We start from the raw sequence: 25,513 nt of genomic DNA on the forward strand, positions 1-25,513 counted from the left end.
GCGGCGGAGGAATCCTGATTAACTGTTCAAATTAAATGTGACATTAAGTTCTGGCACATCATATTAAAATAATAAGTTCACCTCTCTCTATTGTGTGATAAATAGTCATCACCTTTTAGGACATTAAACCCAACTGTGTATAAAGGTTATGATGATGGTGATGATGTGAGGGGAAATAAATGTATTCTAATCGTATAAAATGTAATGATAATGGTAATAATGTAATTCATTCCTAACTAATAACTCATAACTCAACCAAACTCTTAAAATGTGATTTGTGTCACATTAATTAATTTGAAGTGCAGAATCAGACAGACTGACATACGAGCAGAAGAGAAACCTCACAGAACAAAACATTTTTAATTGCACTCAACAACATACACCCAAGAGCTCTCTCCAAACACAGACACTCAAAAACACCTTGTGACATACAGTCGCCTTTGTTCCAGCACATAAACACCACCTCTGTGCTGGGAAGCTTGTTGGAAAGGAAGGAGGGCTACGTTCTGTACAAGGCCAAGACAACAGTGGCTTAGTGCAATTATCTGCAGCGTGATGATCAGCCATGCTATGCTGTTTACAACTATAGACACAAAGGCGTGATGAAAACTCGACAAAAACTTGACGTAACATAACTGCACACAACGAGAAGCAACTATATAAACTTACATGTATTATCATCTGGTCATTGAGGTTACTTGTGGCAGTATTAATAAGTAAACTAACACACTTTGGGGTTCCTTAGACAATATTCTTGGTTTCAGGATACAAATTCAATACTTTATAAATGTTTTGTGAGACATAGTGCATTATCAGTTGGCTTTGATTTCACAAAGTCTGGGCTGGAGGTGCTCGGTACAAAACTATGTAAAATACTTGTTTATCAAAGGTAATCAATGCAGCTTCCAGGCAGCTGTTGTTGAAATGAAATGGAAATTCATCTGTCCGTACATTTGATTAATAATGGCAGCAGTGAAGGTGGAAAACACTTGTTTGTGCCTCCTTTTGTACGACTGTGTGTATGTGGGAAATGTGTGTCCTCTACAGCCTCTCGAATCCGATGGAGCAGAGGAGGAAGATGGCGTAAAGCAGAATGAGACAGAGTCCCAGCCTGCGGTCCAATCGCCAGCAGTTCAGATGGACACACAGGACCTGAGGAGAGAAAGAGAGAGACAGCTTCAGTTCCTGTTGCACGGATCTAAATATAAGTCTAAAAACAGAGTGGTGGTGAAGAGTGAAGGGCTCTCAGAAAGATAAGATGTAAATCATAGGTGATGAAGAACTGGCAGCTGATGTTGGAGATCTACTCACGGTAAGTGTGACTGAGGCCAAAAGGAGAATCACTGAGTACACCAAGCCTTTGCTGTTGATGGTCACCTAAAAAATAAAGATGAAAGATCATTCATGTTGTTTTAAAATCACTTACAAAGGTCATTCTGATCAACCGAGGTGTCGTTTTATAGTTAAATACAATAATTTACTGACTATATTCACATATAATTCAAACAGAGAGACGTGTCTTCATTTCTTCTTTGAAATGCTGAAGAATATTCAGACTTAAGATTATTTTGGGGGCGTCATTTTTGCCCTTATATCAGTGGACAGTTGACAGTAACAGGAAACAGGGGGAGGAACAAAGGGCCCTGCTGGAAATCAAACCAGCTGTTATTATTTTAATCCAAATCCTGCCAACTCTGACAAAGAGGAAAGTTTCCGACCCTGAACATGTGCACCTGTGTTTGAAAAACACCACGAGGATACCGCCATGTTTTTAAGATCATGGGTCAAGATATTAAGCAGCTGGTGTTACCACTGATCCATAGCTGACTATGAGAGTCCTCAGCGCCCAGGGGAAGCCCAGGCCCAGCAGCACATCAAAGATATTACTGCCAATGGAGTTAGACACGGCCATGTCACCCATCCCTGCAACACGAATGTGACACACGGACAAACAAAACATGTGATTCATGTGAAAATATGTCATCCAACATCAGGTTACACATGCAGTTTGCAATTTTTCCTTTCCTTTTCTTGTAAAACACATTAAACACTATGTCCAGTTGAATTTGCAGTTGAATAGCTTGGCGCTAGGTTTTATAAATAGTTTTAATAAAAGGTATAAATATGTGCTGAGACACGTTAAACACACACACATACCTTGTCGGGCGACGATGAGGCTGGCCATACAGTCAGGGACACTGGTGCCGGCTGCTAGAAAAGTGATGCCCATGATGACTTCTGGGATTCCAAGTGTGTAGCTGATTATGGTCACCTAGACAGAAACACAGGTAAAGTGTAGACAAGGTGTGTGTGTGTGTGTGTGTGTGTGTGTGTGTGTGTGTGTGTGTGTGTGTGTGTGTGTGTGTGCACTTGCACTAGTGTGTTTCGTACCATCCAGACCATGAGGTAGGAGAAGAGGGCTATCCAGAGAGTGGAGGACAGGAAGGTGAGCAGGTACCAGCGCTCCCACCGTGGCTGGCTACAGTCTGGGATGGTGCAGTAAAGCACGACGCTCACGGGCCAAGAGAACAGCCACTTTAGACACACGCACCAACGATCTGAAGAAACACACACACATACACACACATTAGTAGTAGTAGTAATAGTAGCAGCAGGATGTGCTGCAGCAGTTTTTTCTTCAGCTATCTTGTCTTTCTTTCTTAATTTCAGATAGCTGAAATGACTTGCCCATGGTGATCTCCCACTATTCAAACAACAGATTGGATTCAAAGAATAATGCTGACCTTAAAGACCTTAAACTTAAAGATTTTCTGACAGGCAGCGAGCTCAAATAGTCGTCTTTTGTCTAGACTTTTATTTAAATGAGTGAGTGTGTAGTGTGAGAGTGTAGTTTTGTGTAAATCTGATGATAAAGTTCATATTTGTTAGCACTTCATGCTTCATGTGTGGCAGCAGCGCCTGCTAAAAAACACTTGTGCACCGTGCGCATGCACACACATTTGTTTCCCCACAGGCATCGTTACAGATTCGTCTGAACTTCTAAATTATTCACGTGTTTCTGAGTCGCTTTTTAATTAGCTCCATTAACAATAAACCAGGTTAGAGCACACTGGAAGACATTAGAAGTACGTGAAAAAAAGAGAGAGGAATGTTTGCTACAGAAGCATCAAAGCACACATCTGTGTGCCAGAGTGAATATAGAACAGAGCTGCCAACACACACACACGAAAAGATATCGGCTGTTGAAAATTTCAAATCATGACCTGTGGCAGTGTAGCAGACGTCTAAATCTTTCACTGTTCTTTCCTGAGTTTGAGTCCTCTATTGAACAAATATGAAGACTAATCTTTGTGTCGCTTTGCAATACCAAAAAGGAGAAAATTGTTAAAACTGATTTCTTTTGCCACCTTATTTAGTGTTTTTCTGCCTTGAGCGTCTGTGGAAGAGCATATTGGGAAACATTACATCTACATTTTGACCAAAGAAAATATTAACTCATGGTTCTTTAGACTTTTAGTTCCTGTTGTCCTGAGGTTGCTGGAACAATTTGATCGAAAAGCATCAGGTAAACTGTGTCTACAGCAAGTCTGAGTTAAATCTACTCTAGATGTGAGTCACTTTCTTTATTTTAGGTGTAATGTTTGGATGTGTTTGTGAGGTTCTGAGGTGTAGCTGTTAATTAAGATTCAGATGTGATGTGAAGAAACACAACATTAAGAAAAATGGCTGAAAATATATGACCCAAAAGAGAAAACTATGATATGGACAGAGAGAACTGATGGACCATTAAAAACTATTAAAAACTCTCAAACAAATGTTTTGTTTTTTTCCCTATTATCTACGTTTGGCCATTTGTTCTGTTCAAAACAGATGTAAATAACAAAGTTGGAATAAGATAAGTCTAATGTCAGTTGGAAAAACATTACATCTGAGATTTTATTTAAGCAACAACATTCAGCCTGTTTTCATGTCACTTCTCACCTGGTAAGACAAAAGGCTTGAAAGGAGCGTCCTCCTCCTCTCCTTCCTCCTGCTCTTCCTCTTCTTCCTCTTCCTCTTTAGGCTGTGCCCCTCCACCTGTATCCACCCCCATCTCTTTACCACTCTCCCTCTCTCCATCCAGCGGCTGCGTGTCTCCCTCGGCCACCGTCCCGTTCTCCCTCCCCCACGCCCCGTTAGCACCTAAACCTTCCTCCCCTGAAGCTCCAGCCTCCTCTGGGCCAACTCGAGCCCGAATCAGCCTCTGCCTCTGGGGGGGGGGTGAAGTGAGGAAAAGAAAAAGCAAAATAAAAAAAAAAGAAGAAAACAAAAGAACATGAGAAACACCGCAGCGAGCTAATGGAAGTGACTTCATCTGACTGTAGCTAATATGAGAACTGGCAGGAGGAGTGATCAGGCAGCCAGGCACATTCACCAGAGGGGATTTGGAAAGCACTGATCAGGGGCACGGCACAGAGAGGGGGCAGCGCTGGCAGTCGCACTTTAATTTGGCACTGGAAAAGGCAAGCACACATGCAGGAGAGCAGTGAGAGTGAGAAAGCAGATTTGGGAGATTGAGTTCTTGGTTGCTTTTGTGTTTGGGGTAATATTATGCATTAGGCAGCAGTCTGTGTGTGTGTGTGTGTGTGTGTGTGTGTGTGTGTGGGTTTATCGGATGGCATCCATCTACAGTAACGACAGCAGAGCACAAATCGTTCTGTCTACCTGCAACCTTATGTACAAAAACTGAGCTGTGAGTATCTTCGTCTAGATAGATCTTTACCAAATTGAACAATATGACAACTAAAAATCGAATTGTCATAAACTGATAACAGCATTACCAAGTTGAAATGGCCGCCTCTGAACTCAAAGCGACTTTTCTTCCAGCACAAATGGAGCTACAGGAAAATCTCATAACGACAGATTGTAGGAGGATTAAAAGAAGCAACATTAAAAGAAATAACAGGGTTGAAGGAAACCAGTGATGTGACACATTGGCCTCCATCATGGTTTGAAATTCATATTTTCTGCATCTTTATTCTTTTGTCATGCAAAAAACTGAAACATTTCAGCTGATGTCGTACTGAGTGTGCAGGCACAGTGTTTGTAACTGTTATAAACAGGTAAGTGCAGTGCCGGGTGTATGAAATCGTTCATGATAACGCAAGGAAATATCACTTCCCACAGCTCCATGACCGAATATGACTGATTTTATTTGAACATACTCAGAAACGTGAAGAAACTAAAAACTAAAGAACCAAACCAAAAGACAGTAATGCTAAAACTATCATTTATATTTCATTCATATATATTTTATCTACATTTCCTATATTTCTTTGCATTTTCGCTCATGTTTTTTAATCTAAATAGTTTTGTGTAGGTTTGTATTATTGTCGGATGATTGGACATGATAAAGCCCACACACGTTTGCACACATACACAAATAATAAAAATACAAACGAATAACTCAAACAAGCGAAATAAATAAATGATATCAAATAATAGAGAGAGGCCTCAGATGAAATGCTTGTGGTTGTTTTTCGTCTGTATTACAAAAGAATAAAGATACAGAAAACTTACAAAAATTATTTCTGTTGGTTTGAACACACGAGCTTCAAAAAGTTAAAATAGTTCAAACTTCTAATCACAACTGATTGCGCCACACAAACTAATCATAACATGGAGACGAGCTGTTCCTTTTGGCTGTTACAGCCTGTGGTGCTGCAGTGACTTCATTAATTTTTAATAGTGCCACCCAATTAAGTAACCGTAGCTAGTAGTCCACACACAAGGGTGAGCCTGATGATTCTTCATTATATTTATGGTAATTTGACCATTTTGTCCCTGTGAACTTGACAGCATCATATTGCTTTGTAAAATCCCGCATGTGCACATTTAAATACCCACCAACCTAGCCGAAACAACCCAGGGAACTTGATGTTATGTGAAGGATTTGAGCGCGTGCAGTGTACCTCGCTGATGACCATGCGTCCTGCCATGCGCAGGCGGGTGAAGGGGGGGAAATGCGGGGTGATGAGAAGACGAAGGCTTGCCTCTGAGAAGGAGAGTTGGTGGGGGTGCAGGTTCATCATCTCATCCACCATCACCACCCCTGAATCCTGGCCGGCCACCACACATGAATCTGGGAAAAAGTCGAGGAAGATGGACAAAGGTTAGCGAGAGAAAACAGCAGAAAGGAGACGATAGTTTAATAAGACAAAGAGGACAGAGTGATGGAGAGACAAAAAGTGGAGAGGAAATCGTGTCTATCAAAGTGGTCTAGTTCTATTTCAGCCTGCTGGAAATCCACAGGGGAACAAAAAGGGGTTTGACTGGCAGCTTAAACTGTGTCACTAGGTCTGTTGAATGCTGCTCAGAGACAATGGGAACGTTTTGATGTGTTTGATGTACAAACACAAGCTCCTGTACCTGGCTTCAGCGGCACCATGTCGTTATCACAGTCTCCAATGCTTCCGACCGCAGTCGTCCGTCGCAGGCTGCTCAGACACGGCTGACCTGCCCTGCTGCAGTGTCTCTCTACCAGGCTGTACAGAGATCTGTTGAACCTACACAAGACACAACACGCACACAAGGATATTGCATCTTTAGTGTGTATAGAGTGTGTGCTAGATGGAAATACGAGAGGGGGGAGACAGAGACTCACTTCATGATGATTATGTAGATTCCATACATAGAGATCAGGATGATTGTCTCCCACCTGAAACATGCAAACACCAACGCAGATCCATAAATACCACATTTATCACATGACAGCCATCTATCGTGCAAACTGATCTGATATCCAAGTTCCATTACAGTCTTACCACATGACTTTTTCATCATAGATCACCTGCAAATAAAATTTAAATACACTTTTATTACACCTCAAAAAGTCACTGTTTACATGTCTTATCAAAAGAGCATAAAAAAATGATTGACTATAGGACATCAGAGCACTTTTATACCAGCTTATACCAGGAAATAGCAGTACAGAAAAGCAAAAGATGTATTTGAGAACGCTGAAAAGTTTATTCTGGACAAGTCTATAAGAACCTAATGCTTTTTAGTTTTGATACATGTTTATGTCTCAGATAATGAATGATTATGTCCTAAGTATCAATCCCAACACTGATATTCTATGAAGTGAGTTGGGTCTGTACTGCTGCCATAAGTACTGTAGTTTGCAGGAGCTGTACATTTAGGTGTTAAAGTGAATATTGCACTTCATTTACTCTAGACTTTCAGTTCTGGCTGGGATAAAGCAAATTGATTTTTTTTGCTCCAATGTTTCACACAATACAAAATTAATTTCCTGCCAAACAAAGAGCCCAGTGTGAGTGCTCTTTTCAACTGGAGGATTTCTCACCAGGATAAGCACCACAATGGACAGGATGTAGAAGACAGCATCACGAAACAGAGGCCACCAGCTCAGAGAGATGGGCTGCAGAAAGGAGACACACACACAGTACAAGTAATGCAAGTAAACAGCGTACGATGTAATCATACGATCATTGTGTACACAGTGTGTGTACCTGTCCAGCAAAAATGCCACAGATGCCGATGATGACCAGCACGTTAAAGACAGCTGATCCCACGATAGTTCCAACACCGACGTCTCCCTTTGTGATAAACACCCCTAAAAACACAGAATGGGAAAGGTTAAGCCATAAATCATTAGCAAAAATGAATTTAATGTGACAATATGTAGGAAATGATAGTGTATCTCCCTCCAATTCATAAAAGTGCACAAAGTCAGACATGGTATCTATTTCTTCCCCCGGATAGAAATATTGGATCTTCGGTTCATAACTAGAGGAGCTGGGCAGATGTCTTTTATCTTTTGCTACTGATTATGGGATATTTACTTCATATTGCCTTAAGTCACTCCAGAGCGTATCAAAGCCAGCCTTTTGTCCTTCATGAATACAACACATTATTTCAGCGATATATGAGAAAATGTCCTTAAGCCACAGGGATTTGGAAGTTTTTATTCTCACAAATCCCAATAACACATTTGTTTCAACACATCGTATAGGATAAATCCCCAATAGTGTTCTAGTTTCTCACATTTCAAAAACATGTGTGATTGTTTTCATCTACGTTTTATGTCTGGCCCACAGTTTTCAAATGCTGCCAGCAACAAGCCTTCTCTTGTCTAAATTTCAAACTTTGATGTCTCATTGATGTCGACGCCTGGATTTTTAATAATACTGTTTCTTTGTTCTTTTCTATTCAAAGTGTATTTTTCATCTAAATCCATGATTACTGGAACAATGACCGCTTTGTTAAAACAAACAGACAAAAAAAAATGCTTTATGTGAGAACATCTGGGCCACGGAAGTATTTCGTCAGTATGTTGGCAAACCATCAACATGAAATGAAACTCTTTCCATCTCTTCTAGCTGTCTTTATTCACGCCTACTGAATGCTTTAAATTGCTCAATCAGTGCTTCTGCCGACGTACACTTGACTTTTCTCAGTCCTCATCAGGTGAAGATTCATATGATTGCAGGTAACTGGAGCACTGATGGAGCAATCATTGGAGCTAATCCATTAGAGCGAGTTAGACGAACCGTACTGACCAATCAAAGAGGTGAAAAGCTCGGGGGCGGAGCTCCCAGCTGCCATGAAGGTTGCCCCAGCAACATCCTGACTGAGCTCGAGGTTCTGGAGGACAATTAGAGAGTTTAAAGAAGTTAAAGGACAGAAAATGATAAAGCTGGTGATATTATACATTTTTCTGACTATCAGCAAATCCTAAATCAATAGATTGATCTTACTGTGTCAAAAGCCTGATATACTCCACTGTTTGTTTGTGTCAAGACATAAATGAGCTGTAGTTTAACTGGCTGATATGTTACTTTATTAAAATGAACATGAACACTGTTGGTCAATTTGAGTCAATCCTTGTATGCTGTATTAATCCGCAACTGAAAATAGTTCCCAACAAGTGCACTATTTTCTCCAGACTGTGCATTGTTTTCTACGACCAAATAATACAGCTGTAGCTTGTTATTAAAGATTTATGTACTGATGTACTATAGCATTGCTGGTTAATGTCTTTGGAAGATTTGGAAGTAAACAAAATATACAGATGCTTTAGTAACATCCGGGGAACACAAAGACAACAACTATCAACTTGTAGACTCAAAACTGGTTGATATTATTTTCTGAAACATGATTTTAGTTCATACCTCTGATACTTTTTCCAGTGATGGCACAAAGTAAACATCACACACAATGGCCAGCGCATGAAACATGTAGATTGCCTGTGAAATACAGGAGATACACGATTAGTCCCATGACCTATACATGTGTGTTTATTTGTGACTTGCAACAAAATGAAGCTTCTTTTATTTCAACTTGTGGCCAATACTCACACAGAGAACGTGAAGGAGTACCGCTCCGTGTCTCCTCTGCTCCAGAGTGAAGATGTCTTCGGGAAAATCACTGACGGCTGGAGGAGAGATGGACAGAGAGCAATCCTTATGGTGTATGACCACAACAACAAGTGGATTCATTGATTGATTGTGTCATTTGAGCTTTGAGGAGAGCCTTAGGTCCTCTAGGTGTACCAAGGTAAAAGCTGAAAGCTAAATGTGATAATGCTTTTGCTGTTGTTGCTTCTCAACTTGGGAAAAAACCTCCAGACATGTCAAATTAGTGCTCAAATCCTTTTTCTTTACCATAATGTTTACTTTGTGGGTTATATATATATACTTATTTCTCCTTGTGTTTTCTTGTGTAATATGTTTCTTCTTCATCTCTCCATTTTCTTCTTCCTGTTTGTAAAATCGGTTATGAAATGTGTTTTACGAATAAAGTTTACTTGCTTGTCATTCATTGTCTTACTGTTGCCTTTGAGCTTTCCATTGATTGATAGAGAAAAATAAGCAGCAGATTAATCAAGATTGAAAATAGTCCATATTTACAGCTCTATCCTAAACCTTCCATCACTTGTGTGTGCATGTATGAAATGTGTTTGCGTATTGCTTTGTTCGATGTGTGTCCTGCTGTATCCCCTAGCAACAAGGGCCAAGTAAGCTCGAGGTTAACATTTGACTAAACCTATTCAGTTGCATTATAATTGAGTTTTTCACTCCTGTGATTTCATGCCAGCTACACTCATATTCATATTCATATTCATACTGACAACTCTTTTCCAAAGTCAAGTGAACCTTCAGAGGCATCTAATTTGGCCGTGTTTGTCAATGCATCACCATCTCCTCTCTCCAAATATAAAGGTATGTTTTGATAAACTGTACTGTTGTGCACCTGAGCTGATGACACGACACACTGCGGCATAAAAAAATTATTATGTGGCAGCGCAAAACAATAATCTGACAAGATACCTCCCAAGTGACTTCCCCCGCAAGGTTTTCTGATTGAGTTGTGAGTCAGGGTTTAAAAAACTGCCACTGAAGATAAAGGTCACAAACAAACAAGTGTGACAAAAGTGGATAAGATCCTGCACAGAGGCCACATTGTGCAGGCAACGCATCACGTGTAGGGATGAAGATACAGATATGGTGTGGTATTTATGACAACCTGTCACATGATTTAGTTTTTTGTCTTCAAGAACAAGGTGGTGGTCTTGAAAATAGCACTGACAGGAAGAAAATATTTTTGTAGACTTCAACTGTATTTTCCAGAGGCAGCTCCATATATGTAGCTCAATCTGTGTAGATCTCTTCATCTCACATCAGACCATAAGATGTTGTCACTGTTTCTCTCTCTCTGTCTTTCGAACAGCCAAATAGATCCAATTATACACAAGCGGTGAGGGTACTGCTGATGAGAGGCTACTAATCAGCACGTCATTACGACAGGGCAGACACTTTGAACAGCTCCAGATGTACACACCATCAAACCACAAATTCAGCATTCAGTTCCCTAGCAACCGAGTCCCCTCAAAGGCCTAACTGTGTTTAAACATCTAGGTGTGCAGAGTTTGAAGAAATGAAAGATGAGGTGCAGCGGTAGATCGATGCAAGGAGGAGATAGACTTGGATTGAACAGATTAATACAGATGAGGCTGCACGATCTCACACTGCCCCGACACACAACACACTCACACACACTGGTGATACTAAGATTATCACAATGACTTTAGATCAATTACTCCTTGAATATCCAAACACAAGCTTCCATCTAGAGCTGTTAATGGTTTTAAGGGTCCTCAGACCACCTTAACGTGCACACAAGTGAGTGTAATTTTTCTCTCCTGTCTCATACATACATGCACACATGTGAAAATGTCTCACCAGATTTAGAAATAGTCTCATTCTGGTTGTCCTTTAGCTGGATGATCTCTCTCTTGGATAAGATGTTATGATCCACAGTTGGTCCATGGGAGCCTAAAATGAGGGATTAACATATGAATACATACAGCAGACAGTGGTATGACTAATTATACTATATATGAGTGAAATACAGCAAGTTTAACATAACATTTATGAAACTTCTATCATATTTCTTTCGTCTGATGTGCAGCTGTAATACTGTAATATTACTGACGTAAAGGATTAGTTTAGTGGGGATGAAAATATGTAAGTGTCATGAGAAACACCTGTAACATCACTGAAGGAAAAGATCCAGGCGGCTGCGAGCAGACCGACTCCAGAGACGCAAAACCGCGGGAGGAGCCGCGTCTGCCTCGGTCTCCTCGGCGCCTTCATCCCGCCAGCCGCGGCCGGATCTCCGCTCAGAACATGTCGCCGCCGCTGTGGGTCCTCCGCACACCAGCCCGTCGCTTTCAGACTGGATCAAACTGTCCTGTTGCTCTCTCTGTATCTCTTTTTAACCTCCGATTTATCGTCTTTCAGCTATTTTAGTTTTGGGCTCCATCCACGATACAGGAGGATGTTGGATAGGTTCGGCCTGACATCAGCATCCAGCACCGGTCAGTCAGCACCAACGCAGCATCCACATCCACATCCACACGGTCAGAGCCCAGCAGAGACGCACAAGACAATGAATCATCAGCCAGCAGCTTTATAAAAAACACCCCTCGATCCAGATCATCCTCACATCCCTCCTGCCCTAAATATAATCCCCTCTTTATGATCTTCCGTCTGGGAGGAGGTGTTTTGCAGGAGTCACAGACAAGACCACCAGGGAGCGCCTTCAGATGGGTGGGGCGACTGGAGAGACTGGCAAGACGGGAAGGCATGCATCCACTTTAACTGGAGCGTGTGATTCAAAATGTGAAAAGTATATAGCAACGTTTACAACGCTGTAGTGAAGCTTGGAGACCAACCTCCTGATGATGATAATAATAATGATGCTGATGATGATATGATGGGTTAATCTGATTCAAAGTGTACAAAGTGACTGCTCGAAGCTATTTCTACAAACTGTCACTGTCATGGTGTAACTTGGCGTAGCGTTCAGGGGCCTGGTGAGGTCATCCATAGAAAATATAAGAATAAAGTTTTACAGCGGGAAATAAACAGTTTCCTGTAAAAGTTCACTTTAAAGCAACTTCTTTGTCATCTTAGTACAAAATGTCTTTTGTGCTTCAACAGGAGAAACAATTTCAACAAAACAAGTCTTGGCGTACATGGGCGTTTTAGTATTGTAGAGTTGAAATATAAATATATAATTTAAACAACCCATTTTAATTCACGTTGGTAATAATAATAATATTTTTTGATTGTACTGAGCATGAAGTTTTTCATGCAACATATCGTGTCTGTGCAGGTTCTCTCCGGCTTCCTCCCACAGTCCCAAGACATGCATTTAACAGGTTAATTGGTGACTCTAAATTGGATGTAGGTGTGAATGTGAGTGGTTGTTTGTCTCTATGTGCCCTGTGATGAGCTGTATCACCCTAAGTCAGCTGAGCTAGGCTCCAGCCCCACCGTGACCCTGATGAAGATAAGCGGTTACAGATAATGGATGGATGGATATCTCTCACTAACTCATGACGCTGTGACAGTGGGCCAACATGCACAAACTGACGCTAATGGAGTTTATTCATCATGAAATTTATTATTTTGAACCTGTGCTTGTACTGTTACAATGTAAGAATATCTTCAATGAAAAAGGAGCTTTAATAGTTTTCAAACTTGTAACATGTTTATAGGAGGTTTAGATCAAAAAGGAGGTAAGGCCACGTAATGCAGGTTGCAGTAGGGCCATAATGCCATGGATAGACCTCTCCATGAGTTGTCAAACATGTCTTCACAGTTTGCTAAAGCCACAGTGCCCAAAACAAAGACAAGGAAGACAAACAGCGCAAATAGTCCTGCTAACTTGACCACTGTCCCCAGGACACCTTGACACCTTAACAAAAACACAAGGATAATGAATGAGGAGATGCAAGGAGAAACACAACACATAAGCTATATAGAAGTTTGAAAATTCACAGAAGTACCAGAGCTGCTTTATGATGAAAAGTCAAGTACCTTTCAGTGTGAAGCTTTACTGCGAGACTCTGAGATTTCAGCAGCTCCTTGGCCTCGGTATCCTCCTGCAGAAGCAGTACAGACGTCACTAATCTCATTTCTACATGTATCTACAGTCACAAAGCTGCTGTTTTTTTTAATCTGAGCTTTGTAGTGCCACACTCTAGTGCTCACTTGTGGAAGCACAGGATGTAGGATCCATTTAGAAGATGAAGTTTGTGGCGCTGGTGAACGGTTTTGCTATATTGATATAAATGGGGAAAGAACTGAAGCAATGCAATTCAACAGGGCCGTGAATTACAGCATGAGAGTAGGATTTACTGCCAGAGTGTTGTCTGTATTGGTTTTTACTAGTTGTACCTAATAAACTATAAACTTAATGTATTTTATGTGCACTGAAGATAAAAAGTTTAAACATAGACAAACATTTTTAAGATCTGTGGAGTTGCTGGATTTCACTTCAGTTAAAGAGGCCAGCAGCTTAATTTCCTCTGCGAAGGACAAAGGTGGACTGGGCGATCCTTCCCTTTCTTCCATCAGGTCATTTAGATTAGCACTGGAAACAAACAGCAGAGATACAGTACAGCATGAGCGCAGACAGATTACTTCACTGTGTGTATCACAATAAGGATTCTGTGTGCAGTATTACAATGATGCCTGATCCTGTCTGTCCTCCAACTGATTCCTCAGCTTCTGATTTGTCAGCCTGAGATCCTGGAGCAGAGAAACAGCTCAGAACATGAAGACTTTATCTGACAGTGGTCTGTAGGTGAGTGAATACTGTGCTTGTAAACATGTGATGCTGGATATTTGTATATTTGTTTTAACTCATGTTTTCATTGCCCTCATAAGATTTATTAGCTAAAACTGTGAGAACAAAGTCCCTTTGGAGTTCAATGTGTTGCATTTCCATCTGAATACGAATTTACCTTTCTATCTTAGTTTAAAGAATTTATATGGTAAATAAGGAGTTACCTCATCTTCAAATTGTATACAGCAGTGTCAAAATAAAGGTCTTAAAAGTCCAGTATGTCAGATTTAGGGGGCTCTTTTTACAGAATATGTCAGAAATAGAACATAACATGTATAACTATCTTTTCATTAGTGCACTAATCAATGAAAATAATATATTTTTAATGTTTTTGTAACCTTAGAATGAGACTTTGATAGCCTACAGATGCTGCTCATTCTCTTCACAGAGTCTACAATGTTTACCTGCCATGTTTCTACACGAGGGCCAGAAAGGACAAACTAAACAGAATGAGTGTCTCCTCGCGTTAGGAGGGAGAGCGTGAGGTTAGGGGGTTGCAATCAGCAACCGTACAACTAGATGTCACTAAATCCTACACCCTGGTCCTTTGATGAATGAGTAACAAGTGGATGAGATTTACCTGTGTTATGTTCAAATACTCGTCTTCTGTTTCCTTCATGTGCTTTATCTGCAGGGTTAGCTATTACAAACGCACACACAGGTAAATGTGATGTCGACATAATGAAAGAACTGTCAAGATATTTACACAAAACTACAAAAAGAGATGCTTTGGTCACTCCCTTGTACTAATGTCTCTCCTGTCTTCCTACCTTATGAATAACATCATCCCTATGCTGCAGCTCTATCTGATCCTCTTCTATTTCATGCTGAAAAAACACAAGAGTGATGACCAATGACTAATGCAAGCGCTGGTAGAATACATGAAGAAAAAGTTAAATCCATGTTGTTACCTTGAGGGTTTGCTGTGTGGCCCTTAACTTGCTTAAGGTGATCTTGTCCTGTTCATCCTCCTGCTGGCTGCTCTTGAGCTGAAAAAGTCAAAATGGTGTTTAAAGGTCCAGCAGTGAGGCTGCAGATTGAAACCGAATGAATACCACTCGCCTCCGATACAGTGGCCAAAAACGAAACATGCTTCCTCTACCATAAAAGGCTCTTTTCGGGTAATTATACATGAATGAAAACAGGCATATGAATATTATATTGATTTTCAGTTATATGAGTTTGAATTTCAGAGCTCCCTGAACCTTACACACTGGACAATTTCTGTATCATTTCTAACTGAAAAGTAACAGACATCGTACCTCTGCAGATAGTTTCTTATTTTGTTCCTTTAACACGGTGGATTCCTTCTCCTGTGTGAGAAGAGAGAACAGATATTTAAAATGAAATCATCCTATCGACTGTATAACTACAGCTGGGTTAACATATTAATGTTGTGTCATGATTGTGGTGGCAGAGATGAACTGAAATCAGTTTCACTAACTGTGAAAGGTAGTGAGTCTTGAAACTAATTGGATATTGTTTATAATGTCGGAGGCTTTGGAGAAAAAAACAACATAAATGGGTGTTAATATGCTGTACAGTAATAAACCATAGTTGGCATCTTTCTGCTATATTATGATTACAAATGTAAAAACTTGCGATCCATGATTTCTGATGAAATACATAATTTTAACAGGAATCTGAAACATTTTGGAGAGGAATTGTTGTTTTTCTTGGCAAAAATGCCTAAAAGGTAAAACGACTGACATAAAGTACAGTGTTATTGCATGGATTTGGACCTTAGATGCCATTGCATTGAGGATTAGAATACAGGAAAAGACAATTTAACACTAAAAAGTATGTGAAGTAAAAGAAAGTAAAGGATGAAGCATGACAGCGGCTTACGTGGTCTTAAAAGCACCATTTTCTCCATCTGAACTTAATTCACAGTTATAGCTGGATACAATCAACAATGAATGCCAGCAACACTGGCTGACTGAAACACAATAACACTTCGGGCCTCCCCACCAATTTCTCAATCTTTTTTTCAATGCTTCTCTTTGCATCGAGCTCATCGGCCAGCAGGGTACTGATAGGTTCTGCTTCAACCTGCTGTGCTTCATTGACGAACTTCTCAAGACTGCAAACACACAAAAACATGCACAATCTCAACAAAAATATGAAATGAATAAAGACAAACAAAGGAATAATTGCAGTTAGTTACAATCAGTTAAAGGTAAGGACATAGGGCAAAAAGATGACATGTCTTGTCTTTTATTATTTAGCAGTGGCGAGTATTTAGCCAGGCGGCATGGTGTTACAATGGTTAGCACTGTCCCCTTGCAGCAATAAGGTTTGAACCTTTCTGTGTGAAGTTCGCCTGGTACTCCGATTTCCTCCCACAGTCCAAAAACATGCACTTAACAGGTTACTTGGTGACTCTAAATTGGACGTAGGTGTGAATGTGAGTGTGAGTGGTTGTTTGTCTATGTGGCCTGTGATGAGCTGGCGACTTCTCCAGGTTGTACCCTGCCAATCAATCTAAGTCAACTGGCATAGGATCCTGCCCCACCGTGACCCTGATGAGGATAAGCGGTTACAGAAAATGCACGGCCATTAACCATCCAGAATTCTATTTTCTCATATAGTTCAACACAAACTTGAACAAGCATACATCCCCAGGTTTCAGTGGAAGGTAGAAGCATCGGTCAGTGATAGATAAAAAAGAAAAAAACCCCCAAAGTTTTGAGAGTCCAATGAAGCATATTAAGAGAATAAAATGTGGAACCTTGTGGTTGGTGTGCAGAGATTAAAAAAAAAAAAAAAAATGAAATTATATCATATACTGTGTTAGGTGAGCCAACAGCATGCTCGAGAAAGAAGAGACTGACTCTATCCAAGGCAGCAGGGAGATCAAACAGAATTATAGATTATTGATCGCAGTGTTAAGTTTGATAGTCTGCTGATAAACACAGATACATGTGTGACTGCTTACTCTTTCAGTTGTTTTTTGAGTGTGGCATTCTCTGAGCGTAGCATTGCCAATTCCTCATCTGCAACTTCCAGCCAGTGTCTCATCTGAGCGTTCAGGTCCCTCAGCATGTTCTGACTGTATTCCAGCTCAGCTATTTTCTCAAGCATCTCCTCTGATGTCCTACACACACACACACACACACACCAGAGAAAAAGCTTCATGCAGTGTAACTGTGTAACTCAACCAAGGATTTGTTCAGTGACTATCACTCACTTATTTTCCTCTGCAACGTCCATCCTGATGGTTTGTTCCTCTGGTGCTGTTGAGTCCTCAAAAATGACCATAAAGATTACAGCTTTTTAGAATAAAGTTTTCATTTTTCAACACTTTGTATAGAGTATATACACAGACATGCAAGAAGTAAACAGACAAATTTAAATTAAAGGTGTTTATTTACTTCTTGCATGCCTGTGTTTACCTGCAATGAGATGTGCAAATATACTGAGACAGTAACAATAGTTTAGTCATTTTCATCCAGTCTTTTAAGGCTGATTTAACCTGAGATTTAAGAAAATGTGAGATATTATGATTAATGTATCCTAGTTCATAAGGCTGAAAAACCCGCCTGCCCTTTATATTAGCATCTCTGAAAGCTAATTTGGCATGCAGCCTGAGCTAACATTTTAAAAAGCCTTTTTTCTTTAAAGTAGCTAAATGTTATATTACTTTCCATAGCTGGAAGAATCGCGGTAACCTCAAAAAATGCTTAAAAATGCAAATATGTGACATAATTTCATGTTTGACTGTTAGTTAACGCCTCTTGTTGCTGGCTAGCATAACGTTAACCAAAGCCAAAGGTTTAACAAGTCCTAAGTTGAGCAATAATTACAAAATAAACTGCTTTAATTAATTAATTAACAACAAAAGTATCTTACCGGTGAGTAACTAGCAAACAATGAGCAGGAGGACAACAACTGTTCATAAACCAACCGCTAACTGAAGAATCTGTGTCGCCATGGAAACGGAGCATGTCATGCATACACCGCCCTCTTCTGGACTTTACTTCTTTACTACTTGATTTCCTTTTTAAATTATTTTTATTAACCCAGTTAAAACAACATATCCCAGTATGATTTTCCTCCCTTCTCTACATTTCCCACATTCTATTATACTTTTGAAACCACTGCTCCTGTCCTCCGCAACCCTGCCATCATCCCTCTCCCTTTCATATCCATGACATTCAGCCATCACATGCTCCACTGTCTCTCTCTCTCCCCACAGCTACATAGACCAGTTGGATGTTTTCCTATTATGTTGAGTGTGCTATTCAATCTATGTGCCCTATTCTTAGTCTGCTCATTGTCACCTGTTCCACTCTGAGACCTCCACAACACCCCACCTACTTCATCTTGTAGTTTATATAAATGTCTCCCCTTTTCCTGGATTTTCCAATATTGTTTCCATTGATTAATTATTTCTTTCCATATTAAACTTTTCCCTTCTGCTTTTGATCATTTTACTTTCATTTCCACCTCCTCTTTCTTTGCTGCCTCCTTTGCCATTTGATCTGCTTTTTCATTCCCCTGTGTTCCTAAATGGGCTGGTACCCACATGAATGTTATTTCCCTCCCCTGCTGTGCTAATCTGGATGTTCTCAACATTATTTCATATAATATTTCCCGATGTGTTTTTGCTGTTCTGTTTTTAATGCTTAAGAGTGATGAGATTGAATCGCTACATATGATTATCTTCCTATCCACCCTGTCCTCCACCCATTCTATTGCCAATACTATTGCACATAGTTCCACTGCATATACACTTAAATGATCTGAAGTTCTTTTTAATACTTTGCTATTATGACTAGGAACCACTACTGCTGCACGTGTTGCTCCTGTTTTTGGTTCTTTTGATCCATCTGTATATAAGTACATATATTCCCCATACTTTTCATCTATATAGTTATAAAATTCTTGTACCAGGTCCACAGTTTTATTTCTTCTTTTAATGTCCCATATTTTTAGATCTACACTTGCTTCGTGTAACGTCCATTCGGGTATTGTTGTCCACAAAACTGTTGGGCTGACTTCTGTTTCCTTTATTTTTAGTTGCTCTACTCCTGTGTGTTCATTCATTAATCTGATTATTATAAAGGACATATTACATATCCACAAATGTAGGTTCACTGGTAAGAAGTCATTATCAGAGTTAAAGCAACACATTTATTCAAGCTGATATTCTCTAAAACAATGAGCAAAAAATAAATATTAAAATTAAAAAAATATTTTTGTATATTCAAGCCCTCTAGTGTAAGATTGTAACATTAATATTATTCTTTTTATTTTATGTACTCTTTGGTACATGTTCTATACATGTAAATCATCTGTATTAATACAAATAAATGAATACATTCTGTTCTGATTCTATGAATCGTGATCACATTTAACGGCTAGTTTGAGAACATCTTTCCTCTTTATCAAATTCTTCTTCTTTTTATTATTAGTTAGTCTAATTCAGATTAAGATATTAAGATTAAATCATAAGATAGCAGACGGCGGAATAGAATAATGCAGATGCTACCAGTGTCACAGAGTCCTGTTACTGTTGACTTATTCACTCACATTAATCCCACAACAGCAATCATTAGTTGTGGCGTGTGCGTAGAGGAAAATCATCAGGAATATGAATTAGTAGATTTTTTTATGTTGTTTTTTCAGTCAAGCGTGCATATTTAAAATAATCTGCATAATACATTTAAACTATTACAATTTACCTTTTTCCACAGCAGCCATTTTGACATGAACCAGTAGGGTCAACACAGGTGTTCATAATGACACTAATTAAGGTTCAGTGCCATTCAGGTTAGACTGTAAAGTCTCTGCTGCTAAATGGAATTGAACATTAATTAGTATCACTGGAAACACCCGTGTTGACCCTACTGATTCATGTCAAAACGGCTGCTGTGAAAAAGGTGTATACAACATACAACGACAAAAATACAAAATAATAAAATAAATCACTTTTCAGTGTTTCCCATGACACAATTTAATTTAATAAATCAAACAAACAATAAACAATACTTACAAACAATATTTCTGGCTGTGGGACAAGTAAAAGTACCATATGAACTCTTTTCACAACATTTTAAGTCGAGGAGAATCAAAATTACTAAAGCAAACGTGCAAAAGAGAGAGAGAGGGCGAGGGAGAAAGCACTGTAAAGAGTGTTCTAGTGCTGTAAGGCATGTTAGCTGTGTCTCAAATCCATATTACATGTGTAATACAGTATGTAGTTTACTGTGTTCACACGAAAAGTGACAAAATAAAGTACACTCAAAGAATAGTCAGGTAAAAAAGCTCCAGGAACACTTCAGAAAACAAAAATAACTCATTTTCTTTTGGAAAAACATTGTTTTCTCACATTTCACTGACATAAACGTAAAGTCACAGTTCGAATGAGGTCTTTGACAGCGCAAGTTGTAGCAAAAGTATTGTAAGAGAGGCAAAGTGTTGATTTCCTGTTATATAGATTAATATAGTGTAGTGCTATGAGCATGTAGTAAGGAACTGAGACACAGCAGCTGCTTGATTCAGTACACGACATCTCATAACACAGATTAGTTGTGTTTTGTCCCTTACTGACTGAATGTGACGATGTCCATTAAACATACTTTAGTCTGTAAACTGGAACACTATATTTCACAACATGTACAATTCATGTTGTTTTCTAACAAATACTGTTTAGACATCATCGGGAAACCCCTCACACTGCTCGCATTGTCACATTTGGCACAACAATATCCAATACAAAGCTCAGCTGGAGCTCACAGGAGTGGACAAATGGAAAGCACAAGCGCATACGATTGTAGCAGCTGACACAGAGCAGTAGACAGGAGGAAAATGATTGTGTGTTTTATAATCCTACAGTTTGATGAGGATTAGTGCAAGCCACACTTGTACAACCTTCAGGTTTAGGCAAAATAACACTACGATAAAGGCCCATATAGTCTCTATCACCAATCCCAAGGGGACAAGTGAGCCACAGCCAGCATTTGCGAGTGCTTTTTAACAAGGATTTTTAATTATACATTCATTTCAGTGCTCAGTGTTTTCAGTTTCAGTGCTTAGATACATTTTCACTGCTCAGCAACACTGCTAATTACTGTGTCAATATTCTGAGGCCAGCCTCAATAAGTGTACAAATTACTTCCAAAGTAGACCCATAATTTCTTGGTTCTCTCTACAGGTAATAGCCTTTACTGGAGAAGATACTGGTAGACAATTATACCCCATAACACCTTAAATGACCACTTACTATTCCAGCTTCTTCCCATCCCAAGCGACCTCTTCTTGAACTGAGGTGATCTACCCTGCTGCTCCTGATAATATTGACCATCACCACAGAAGTAAAGACACACGGCCTGTTAACATTCAGACTTCCAGCTGTTACCGGGAAGGTTCGAGCGATCCCGTGACCTGGAAGTTCATCCCATCTCCAGGTAGAGGTGATGGGATGAGTGGGCAGATCCAGCAGAGGTACCAGCGAAGACCCAGAGAGTGACGCAGGTTGCCCAGGACTCCAAGGTTGTAGGGTCGACGGGTCGAGTACCACTCCCTGGTGGTCTGTCCCCGAATCATCAAGAAGAGATGGAAGAAGAAGAAGGCGGACACCAGCAGGAAGCCCACAACGCACGTGTCTGCGATGAAGGCAAAGGCAAAGGCACGAGCTGAGACCTGGCCTGGGGGGAAAAGTAACAGCAGTACTGATTAAACATTAAATAAAAAGCCAAGCTCAGTCTAAATTTGTAAGTGGAAAAAATTTGGTTACAATTCTGTCAAACAAGTGAACTGATGTGCCCAAGAGTATAAAACGAGAGAGAGTTTTGGGAGAAGGAACCCTTAAATTCTGACAATATTTAAATATTTCCACAAGTCCTACCTGAAACTAGCATGATCCAGGGTATGAGGAGCAGCAGGAAGCTGTGCAATGTCAGACCTTCCTTCAATATGACAATGAAGACCTCTGCATTCATCAGAGTGGCGTACAGGAGCCCAGACCACATAAACAACAAGCAGCTCAGGAAGTAGCGGTAGTTACGGAAACCCACGCACTGGCCGAAAAAGACGCAGTGGTGATCCCGCCGCAGCACACACACTTTACAGTCGTAGCAGTGTGAGCAACGAGGAGGAGTGTGTGTCTCGCATGTATAACAGTACCTGCGTGGAAACAAGAGAGAAAATATGAATATTTATGGTCAGAGACGCAACATTGCAGATCAAAACCTCAGCTTAGATAAACATCTTAATTCAATGGTTCAGCCCTGCTTTTGTCAGCAAACAAACATTTCAAGGATGAGATCTCTGTCTGCAAAAAATCTGGAAATTGTCATTGATGCATTCTTAAGCAGTCGGCTATATCTCTCTTGCTCTCTCTCTCTTGTCTGCAGCTCATCCAAAACTCCAGCTACTAGGATTTTAACTGGGATAAAGACAAACTTCACACCTACTCTGGCTTATTTACACTAGCAACAGAGTTGATTTTAACATCTTATGGAGAGGCCCAAAGTTATTTAGCCGATATGTTGGTTCCCTATGCCCCCCCATGTCGCTCAATAATATCCTCAGATGCGTCATTTCTGGTTGTTCCTCTGTCCAGATTTATACATAAAGGGGACAGAGCCTTTGCAGTTGGGGCTCCATGACCTGCCTGAGGAGATGAGGGCTGTAAAATCTTTGATTTTATTGCTTTTAGTTTGTTATTGTGGTTGGTTTTAATGTGTTCTGGTTGATTGTAAAGCACTTTGTAACTGTGTTTTGAAAGGTGCTATATAAATAGTTTATTATTAAAGATATTAAAAGTAGTCTTTATGCACAGGGGCACTAACCTATTGTGTAAACTGCAACTAAGGAGCCACAGACCAAAGTGTACTGTACATCTACAAACCAAGCCTGTATGAGCATGTTACTGCTCCTCAGTGTGGTTCTCCCTCTGCACTGAGGCAGACCGGAAGAAGCTCCAGAGAGTGGGTAAGACAGCGCAGAAGATCGCGGGCTGCCCCCTCCCCTCCCTCAAAGACATTTACACATCTCGCTGCCTCAGCAGAGCGCAGACCATTACCGGAGACAACACCCATCCCACCCGTTTGACCTGTTGCCCTCTGGCAGACGCTACAGGTGCACTAGAACCAAGACAAACAGACTCAGGAACAGTTTCTTTCCCAAAGCCATTGTTATAAAAATTAGGGTTACACAGCTAGTTAGATGTTTTAACTTATACAATGCTTGTTCTTACATTATACGTCCTTAGGGCACTTCCCTTTATTGCTGTTTTCCTGAGACTGGCAGGGTAAGGTAAGGTTCAGGTTAATGTATAAATAGATTTGAGAACAGAATGGGGACTAGGGACAGGTCAGAGAGGTGACATCAAGATTGGGGACATACTGGCTACTCATTAGGTGCCGTAACAGCCATCACCATCCTGAATGCACACATGCACTAGCCCCCAACATGCAAAATCTCTTGTGCAATAACTTCCTGTGCAATAATCGTACCTGTGTATCACGACCTCATGTGCAATAATTGTATATGTTCATCTATGTTTTATTTTTGCATTTGTATTTACATTGTGGTTTTATATTTGTCTATACTGATGCTATACAATACTATACCATTCCCCATATTAGGACCAGCACCTCGTTGAAGCCCCAATGACCTTCCTTACCTCCAGCCCTGACCCATGCCCTCTCCTCCCAGGAACACCCCCCTGATGCTGGGGCTGGTCCTGAGGAAGAGCACGGAGTTCCAGCAGATGTTTCCCAGCATGAAGTACTGAGCCAGCAGGTGGACAGCTTTCCACCAGGCGGACCCCGCCGTCTTCTGCTGCTCCGGCTCCAGAGGAGCCTCGAGCAACACCAGGTAGCTCACCTCCCCGGTGATGGAGAACACCAGGAAGGTGTTGAGGACCACGGGGAGGTGGCGACACAGCCTCTCCACCCTGCAGAACACTTTACTGGCTAAACTCGTCATGGTTCCTGCCTGTCCACCGGAAGGACGCAAGCTGTCTCTGCTCGTTTAAATGAAGCGCACGGTGTCAGTAACACCTGATATATGTTCGGGGTAAATTACTCTAATGTAAGAGTTAAATGTGACCCTGTTAACCTCTCTAAAACCTTTGCACTGCCGAGATCTCTGCTACTGCTGGACGGAACCAAGTGTCTAATAGGCGTTACATAAAAATACATCCGCAGTGCAACAACACATTGTAGTTCCGCTTGTGAGATCTCGTGGGTGAACGACCCTTTTAAAAATAATTATATATTATATACACAAAGAGTTTTGTCTCAGACTGCTGGATTATTAGTTAGATATTAGTCTTTAGTCTTTTTATATGTACATATGTATGCTCATGTTGCCTTTCTCTATAACCTATTACTGTTTGAGATGTGAGTAAAAAAAAAAAATCACAAAAATCTAGTTTTTGTTTTTGAAATTCTTTAGTGTATTTAGTAAGCGCATTTTAGCAGATATTTGACCAATCTGGGAACTAAATCCTTACCAAGAAATTTCTTTACAATTGTGTTTAGGAATGTGTGTAATATCATGTCTTAAAATGTTGAAATTCAACTCCCGTGGGAATTGCTCAAAGTTGGGGTATCTGTAACCGATTTTTGAAAAATCGACATTGTTAAATCTGGCTTTAAGTAACTTGTGAGGAGTCAAACTAGGAGTTTTTCATGATTCTTAAACACCATGAAAAATTCTATCTTTTTTCTATTTGGTGTATTGCTTACTGACTGCTTGATAGTGTATATCATTTTGATCAATTTGTTTATGCAGTTATTGCAGTGTTTGGTTTTGAGCACAGGTAAAACTGTTTTGAGGTGAAAGTTTGATTTTGCAAGAGGAGTCAGAGGTTTTGTAAATACTGCTTGAAGATGAGGTTTTGTGTTTAATATTTTAAGAAAACTGAGCAAGGTTTCAGAAATGGTGTTTTAGCAATTAAGAAAAACTGTAAAACAGCTTCAATGTCAAATCTTTGAATTAAGTGATCTAAAATACCTCTAAAACACCTTGTTTCTTCCATTTAACTCTGTTGATCCAATTTATTTACTTGCTTCCATAGGTGTAGTACATTATAATTCTGGCAATCCAGACTATTGACATGGGCTGTGTGAGGGATCAGACCAGATCACACAGGACAAAACGCAAACAGACCTTCTGGACCGGAAGGCAAATTTCAAAAGGAGAAAATAGTGGCTGTAGTTTTGTTGTATTTGTATTTCAATTTAGCATGTTTCTGTACTTTCTGATGATATAGCATGGTATTTTTATGATTTAATACAGTAAATATTATCAATACTACATATTGTTCCTTCAAATTTGTGTGCCGCATTGCATGCCGTGTTCAGCCTCCCATCTTTGCTTTATCTGCAGGTTGTTT

The 25,513-nt window shown here is 40.1% G+C and overlaps 3 protein-coding genes across 4 annotated transcripts; all 3 read right to left on the reverse strand.

Annotated features, from left to right (window-relative positions):
* Positions 1-348: 348 nt before the first annotated feature.
* Positions 349-12,283, reverse strand: slc24a6a (solute carrier family 24 member 6a). Of its 2 annotated transcripts, none has more exons than XM_027282672.1 (17): positions 11,510-12,283; positions 11,205-11,297; positions 9,321-9,397; positions 9,135-9,209; positions 8,523-8,607; positions 7,473-7,576; positions 7,307-7,381; positions 6,765-6,790; positions 6,605-6,658; positions 6,370-6,506; positions 5,913-6,082; positions 3,943-4,210; positions 2,392-2,558; positions 2,158-2,272; positions 1,811-1,923; positions 1,312-1,377; positions 349-1,152 (listed from the first exon to the last, which is right to left on the reverse strand). In XM_027282672.1, exons 1-17 carry the CDS (start codon positions 11,616-11,618, stop codon positions 1,042-1,044), a joined length of 1,845 nt encoding a protein of 614 aa, XP_027138473.1. In that variant the 5' UTR covers positions 11,619-12,283; the 3' UTR covers positions 349-1,041. The 2 variants fall into 2 exon arrangements, with proteins under 2 accessions (XP_027138473.1, XP_027138517.1); XM_027282716.1 differs by having other exon boundaries at positions 5,994-6,082; positions 11,510-12,280.
* A 630-nt stretch (positions 12,284-12,913) lies between these two features.
* On the reverse strand, positions 12,914-18,102 carry LOC104934097 (coiled-coil domain-containing protein 14). Its single transcript, XM_010749680.3, has 12 exons — positions 18,013-18,102; positions 17,351-17,396; positions 17,099-17,257; positions 16,132-16,243; positions 15,423-15,473; positions 15,072-15,149; positions 14,931-14,987; positions 14,741-14,800; positions 13,999-14,063; positions 13,776-13,905; positions 13,350-13,414; positions 12,914-13,227 (listed from the first exon to the last, which is right to left on the reverse strand). Exons 2-12 carry the CDS (start codon positions 17,371-17,373, stop codon positions 13,038-13,040), a joined length of 990 nt encoding a protein of 329 aa, XP_010747982.2. The 5' UTR covers positions 17,374-17,396; positions 18,013-18,102; the 3' UTR covers positions 12,914-13,037.
* A 2,001-nt stretch (positions 18,103-20,103) lies between these two features.
* zdhhc24 (zDHHC palmitoyltransferase 24) lies at positions 20,104-24,330 on the reverse strand. Its single transcript, XM_010749682.3, has 3 exons — positions 23,795-24,330; positions 22,013-22,290; positions 20,104-21,812 (listed from the first exon to the last, which is right to left on the reverse strand). Exons 1-3 carry the CDS (start codon positions 24,097-24,099, stop codon positions 21,520-21,522), a joined length of 876 nt encoding a protein of 291 aa, XP_010747984.2. The 5' UTR covers positions 24,100-24,330; the 3' UTR covers positions 20,104-21,519.
* Between the last annotated feature and the right edge of the window lie 1,183 nt (positions 24,331-25,513).

This window comes from Larimichthys crocea, chromosome I (assembly GCF_000972845.2).
Source record: "Larimichthys crocea isolate SSNF chromosome I, L_crocea_2.0, whole genome shotgun sequence".
NCBI lineage: Eukaryota > Metazoa > Chordata > Actinopteri > Sciaenidae > Larimichthys > Larimichthys crocea.

What these genes read in the sequence shown, in the direction of transcription:
- slc24a6a (XM_027282672.1), bottom strand. Translation starts at nt 11,618, where the DNA reads ATGAAGGCGCCGAGGAGACCGAGGCAGACGCGGCTCCTCCCGCGGTTT. An exon ending in TACTCCTTCACGTTCTCTGT is followed by an intron (nt 9,210 to 9,320) that starts GTGAGTATTGGC and finishes TGTATTTCACAG; the next exon opens with GCAATCTACATGTTTCATGC. An exon ending in GTGGCATTTTTGCTGGACAG is followed by an intron (nt 7,382 to 7,472) that starts GTACACACACTG and finishes TCCTTTCTGCAG; the next exon opens with CCCATCTCTCTGAGCTGGTG.
- LOC104934097 (XM_010749680.3), bottom strand. Translation starts at nt 17,373, where the DNA reads ATGGACGTTGCAGAGGAAAATAA. An exon ending in CTCAAAAAACAACTGAAAGA is followed by an intron (nt 16,244 to 17,098) that starts GTAAGCAGTCAC and finishes GTGTGTTTGCAG; the next exon opens with TCTTGAGAAGTTCGTCAATG. An exon ending in AAAAAAAGATTGAGAAATTG is followed by an intron (nt 15,474 to 16,131) that starts GTGGGGAGGCCC and finishes CTTCTCACACAG; the next exon opens with GAGAAGGAATCCACCGTGTT.
- zdhhc24 (XM_010749682.3), bottom strand. Translation starts at nt 24,099, where the DNA reads ATGACGAGTTTAGCCAGTAAAGTGTTCTGCAGGGTGGAGAGGCTGTGT. An exon ending in GGCATGGGTCAGGGCTGGAG is followed by an intron (nt 22,291 to 23,794) that starts GTAAGGAAGGTC and finishes GTTTCCACGCAG; the next exon opens with GTACTGTTATACATGCGAGA. An exon ending in CTGGATCATGCTAGTTTCAG is followed by an intron (nt 21,813 to 22,012) that starts GTAGGACTTGTG and finishes TTTTCCCCCCAG; the next exon opens with GCCAGGTCTCAGCTCGTGCC.